This window comes from Panthera uncia, chromosome C2, assembly GCF_023721935.1.
Source record: "Panthera uncia isolate 11264 chromosome C2, Puncia_PCG_1.0, whole genome shotgun sequence".
NCBI lineage: Eukaryota > Metazoa > Chordata > Mammalia > Carnivora > Felidae > Panthera > Panthera uncia.
The window spans coordinates 14,132,465-14,138,464 of NC_064810.1; the positions used below are offsets into that span (position 1 = coordinate 14,132,465).

Genomic DNA, 6,000 nt, shown 5'->3' on the forward strand with positions numbered 1-6,000 from the left:
AGCCAATAAACAACTAACAACAATAAACACAGCTGGATATCAGAAGCAGTAAGTTTATTAGATTATAGTCATTTGGTTTTTCATACAATTTTGGAAGAAAATCCAATAACATGAATCTTATCTGCAATGCAGACTTTAGACCTTATGTTCAGGGAGTATATTCACTGGAGAATTTTTCAAATAAAGTCTGTCAGCCAGTATTTGGGGGCAGACACTAGGTGAGAATTTGATAATCGAAGAATAAGAAGCTAATTCTTCCTGCAAGTGATGAAGAGAATAAAGGTTATGAGTAGAGGTATTGATGAGATGAACAATAAGATTAGAAATTTAGTAAAGTGATCAGTAGAAGCCAGATCTACACATTGGTTTGTAACAAGAAGACTGGTAGGTCCTAGAAGTCAAGAAGGATGGGTGACAGAACTGAGATCCATAGCTCATGGAAGGGAAACCTTGGACTCTGCAAGCCATGGGTCTGAAGCCACTGGATCCACAGCCCAGAGAGTAGCAGCTTCTGGACCCAAAGCCGGCAGACCCAGAATAAGTCGTCTGGCAGGGACTGCAGAACGTGGAGGTCCTCGGGAGGGAGCAGGACGTCTGGCAGGGGCTGGACACCACGCAGGACGTCTGGCAGCTGGTGGGCTCACAGGAGGTCTCTTGACAGCCGCTGTAGAGGGAGGAGCCCAGCTGGCAGGTTCTGGGAGAGCAGAGGTCAGTGCGGTAGACCAGGTTGCTGGGGGAAGAAGAGCCACAGGAGGAGCTTGGGTAGCGCAGGTAGCCCCCAAGGGACTGGGAGGCGACGTTTCCAGAGCAGCAGCTGTAGGACATGTTGGCAGGAGATGGGAGCTCAGCTGAGTGACAGAAGATTCTGTGCTTGAATATTGCTCCTCAAGTAAGGCATTTATACACTCTCAGCAATGGGTGTGGCACTTTACAGTGCCATCTTCTCCAGATTTGGAGTCCCTCATTTGCATACATGTAACTCAGTAACCCTCTTTGTAATTGGAGTTAACTAATTCTCTTCATCTTATATTTATGGGTGCACTCATTTTATAGCTCTATGTCAAAGAATTACATCCATGTTACAAATGCTATGATGATATGTAATTAATGCGTACTCCGTCATGGCCAAGGAAGCCCCTCTTATTTTTCTGGTCATGACTAGTTGTACATGTGCTCAGATTTGGCCGAGGAATGCTTTCTTCCTAAGGTGGGGATTTCGAGGAAGTCATCTCTGCTTTGTGTCAGTGTCTGAGAAGCAGAAATCTGGTCTTGATGAGGAACCTTCTAAAGATTGCCCCTACATCAAGCCATTGATTTACACACTCTAATATAATTTTGCATCCAGTACCTACTATTAATGATGTTTACTATGTCCAGTCTAGAGGGCTGTTATAACAGGAAGCCAAAGAGATTGAAAGAGAAGTTAGAAATGGGCATAATCCTGAACAAATATGTTGTAAAAATCTACTGTTTAGAAAAAGAAACAAGATACAGTGGTAGAAAGAGGGACAGGACTGTCTGGAACTTCTTCTATCCCCTGAGAGAACTTGTGGATATTCTGTCTTTTAGTGCAATCATATCATATTGGTTCAAAATGAACTTAATTCATGGCTTTTATATGATACATTTATGTGCAAAATTTCCGGGGGTCTACCTTCCCATAATACTTAAAATTTTGAATGCTTTCTGAGTATCTCCAGTCATGGCAGATTCTGTTTTTCTCCCTGATTTTGGTACATGATTCTGTCCCTGCTTTCTAACTAGACAGGACCCCAGCTTGCAATCTTGAAGTTTATAATTTGGGGGGACCTCTTTAAGAAAAAGAATACAACATTATGAATATAGTAGTAGATATAAACATGAATGCTAATTTAGAATAAAAATAATATTAACAAATACAAACTTACAGGATGACAATAAAAACACAAATATCACAAAATCAAGACAACAATATGATATCAAAATCATCACTATCATCTGTAACATTTCCTCTATATGGCCTGCATAGTCTTTGATCACTTTCACATATGACAATGATTTTGTCAACATCATTTTCTGTAGAAAGAATAGAATATAACTCACTTTTTCTTCCATAATAATGTATCAAAAAATACTCAAATTATTTTTGATGACACAGAAAAGGTCCTTTCAACATTGCTATTTATTAGTAACGCCACATCTGTAACGTCCTGTGCCGTTTCTCCTCAACTGATGCTTCAATCCTGGGATCAGGCTTATCTCAGCCTTGTGTCCCTGCCTCACTTCCCCATCCCAGTCTGCCGGCCCTGGAGGCTGCTGACTTGTGTGAGAATCAATCAGCTATGGATCCTCAATTTTAGTGATCTTCTACTGGATAGCTGAGTAGTGTCTTGGTTCTAATCGTTCTTGAACTCAAAACTCCCTAAAGGTCTTTTATTTCTTTTCAATTTATTTATTTGTTTTGAGAGAGAAAGAGAGAGAGAGAGAGGCAGAGAGAGAGGGAGAGAGAGAGAGAATCCTAAGCAGGCTTCATGCTGTTAGCGCAGAGCCCGACACAGGACTCAATCCCAAAAATCATGAGATCATTACCTAAGCCGAAGTCAAGAATCAGATGCTTAACAGACTGAGTCACCCAGGTGCCCCACAACTCCCTGAAGTTCTGAGGTTCATCAGGTTGATTCTAGAAGCCAGTGGTAGTACAGGCAGCCTTCTGGATCCACCTACAGCCCCAGAACTACTACAAGGGCAAATGATTGACTCCCAGACTATGGCAGCACAGCCAGAGCGGTGGGTTCCCCCTGCCTCCCTGGAGGAGTGGAGTGGAGCCTTGGAAAAGGTCAGACAAAGAAACCCTAAAGAAGACCCTCATGTTCAAGCTTCATTAGGTTAAATATGTCTCTGTCTTTACCTTAGTTGCTCTATCCAAAATGCTTCAACATGTGCTGGTGATATTCCGTCTGAGATATTGGGAACCCGCATGCAGTGCCCAGGTCTCTCTTCAATATACCTTCCATGGAAACGTCTCTGTCCAGAGTCCCAACCTAACTTTCAATAATTGCATTGTTGTGGTTTGTTGTTGCTTTTGTTATTTTTCACTGGTCCTCTTTGACTCCAAGTTTTTTTTAACAAAGGAAAATATCTGATAGAAATATCACATCGTTTGAGTCTCTTGCCGTTTCCTGCCAATTTCAAGACCAATGAACTGATGCAACAGACACCAAAAGTCAAATATGTGGTGTCAGACACTCAGAAAGTATAGTGCGGTGGCTTATGGCATTGAGTTGTAACTCTACTTGATAAAATGACTGTATAATTTTACTGTATATGTTTAAATTAACAACTTTCCTCATGTAAAAGCAGGTTCCATTGCAGCGTTACAAAAAGAAGCACTCTGCAGGACTTCTATAAGTCCAGGGAAAGATGAAGTAGCTACATTCACATCAAATAGCTACTTTTAAAAAGTTTATCTTACGATCTTTACATTTTGAATTTTTCTTTCCTATGAGCTCCCAACTACTGAAACAAGAGTCCTAGCCTACACAATGCTGTGAGCACCATGCTTTTCTCAAATACTGGTTTTCAAAGAACTTCTTCAAAACGGTTGTCTTATCACAAGTAAGAGTGACCCTTTGCTCACTGGATATAGGACAGTTGTTAACCAAAATAATAAAGTCAGCAAAAATTGTCCACAGTGACACAACCCTCCAGCTGTCCTCACAGGCACGCAAGGATGCCCTTCTCTTCCCCACACATCTGACTCTCCTCGCGTCGAGGAGGAGTGTTATACCGGTTGAGATCACAGATCGCAAACTGTCAGGTCCTCTACCAAATCCAGCCCACACACAAGTTTCTTCATCACACAGGTATAGGTCCCCATAGGCTTTTCATCAGACTCCAAATCAGTCGCCAATATTTAAAAATCAAAAGGGAATCACACAGAATATGGAGGTCTGACATCTTCTAAATTTCTGACATTCTGGTTATGCTGGGCTCCCTTGCTTGCGGCTCCCTGGAACAGACTACAAACTGCCCCATTCAGAGAAGATGTGCTCCCCCCCCCCCCGACTTCCTTATAACTTCAGTTACTCCTCTTTATTTAACAGCTCCGGGGCCAAATTTCAGCGGCCATTAGTCATTAAGCCCGCACTATTATTTTGTTGTGTTAGTTAATGTCTCTATCACACGTGGGAGAAGGAGAGGTAAATGGAGAGACTTTGGGTTTTAGGACATTTTGTGAAAACACACTGCCTGGGCACTTGAAGGATAGTCTTCCATATTTAATAGAGAAATATAATGTGTCCACGTTGGCGGATTGGGACGTAAAACATCGATCATGAAACAAATCACAGGTCAGATGGACCACCTCACTTATGTTTAAATACTTTACACACCAGCAGAACTTGACATGGACTTTAAATACTGGGCAACAACTTAAACCTGTGGTGTCTTAATTCTGAATATGCAACAGAATTAACAAAGGGCCATTTTAGACATACGAACCAAGCAGAAAATAAACAATTTTATTTATTGACTTAGGTATGTATGTATATATGTATGTATGTATATATGCATTTATAATTTTGGGGAAAGCACAAGCAGGGGAGGGTTAGAGAGGGGGAACAGAGGATCCAAAGCAGGCTCTGTGCTAACAGGCTGACAGCAGTGAACTCAATGTGGGGCTCGAACTCACAAACCGTGAGATCATGACCTGAGTTGAACTCGGACCCTCAACCAACTGAGCCACTCAGGTACCCCCCCAAAATGAACAATTTTAAAAACCAAGTGATTGAGCTCCTCAGGCCGTTCCACATGTGGTTCTGATGTACCACCATGGTTAGATTAAAGGGTTAACCAAGTTAAATTAAATTAAATTAAATTAAATTAAATTAAATTAAAGGGTTAACATCTAGCCAGGAGCCCACAGGAGATGCTCATAGCTGCGTGACATCATACTACATGCCTGACAACTGTAACCACCTCTGTGCAGGGATTGTCTTTCCAAGAATATAAAGTACAACATTACAAAGAGAGAAAAGGAAATCTATTTTCTGCTTATAACATCATAAGTCTATTGTAATGGGCAGTTGCTGCTAATAACACGCTGCACCCTCTCTTCTTGCTACTGTGCAGATATAATAGCTGTTACGAATGCTGTTGTTTGGAAATGTTGAAGATGGATTTAGTAGCATTAATATCCATCCTGCAAGATGCAGCACCCTAGGGTTTGAACAAAGGCTACGTGTCACTACCCAGCGACATTGTGCAGATGGCCTCATGATGAGTAGTAATGACTCACTATAAATACAGGAGAGAAGAATAGCAATTGTGACAGACTGTGATAGCTAAAATGGAAGGCAGAATAAAAAGGGCTTTTGCATTAGAAATCGGATGTGGAATGTATGAGTGGAAGGAAGTGCAATGGCCTGTAGTACATCCATGTAGGCACTCCCTAGACATATGTTGATTGCATGTAAAGGGAAATCGTCTTCATGTTTTAAATGTCTTAAGCAAAATAAATCATGTAAGAGTGTTATGTAAATATTTATTTTTGTTCCTTCTTTGATTGGGCAGCTTAGTGAAGGTTGACTATGTGTATCTATCGGACACAGAAGCTTTTCTACTCCGAGGCCACGGCTCAACTAAGACCCATAGGCTTAATGTTTTCCAGATGATAACAAGTTTTGACCCAGTGGAAAGTAGTGAAATGAAGAGAAAGAGTAGAGACTAGTAGACGTGTGTGTGTGTGTGTGTGTGTGTGTGTGTGTGTGAACACCTTCCTCTCCTGCTACTTTGTGGAGGTCTGGCCTCTTCCTGAGGCTGGCGTGTCCCTGTCTCCTGCTTCATTTCCTTCTCTCCCAAGCCTTTGCTGACTGAAAGCACAGGAGTGGCATATAGAAGGCAATTCCATATTTACTCTGCATTTATTCATCTAACCTCTGGAAAGTGACATAGGATTAGGTGAGCTCTCTGTTCATGAATTTCTTCCCTTTCCAGTGCAGGGGAGAGAGGGGACGGTACGTG

The 6,000-nt window shown here is 41.7% G+C and overlaps 1 protein-coding gene across 1 annotated transcript; it reads right to left on the reverse strand.

The window, feature by feature from the left end:
- Window positions 1-339: 339 nt before the first annotated feature.
- Window positions 340-852, reverse strand: LOC125922079 (keratin-associated protein 13-1-like). Its single transcript, XM_049629967.1, has one exon. The coding sequence runs from the start codon at window positions 823-825 to the stop codon at window positions 340-342; it is 486 nt and encodes a 161-aa protein (XP_049485924.1). The 5' UTR covers window positions 826-852.
- Window positions 853-6,000: the final 5,148 nt, after the last annotated feature.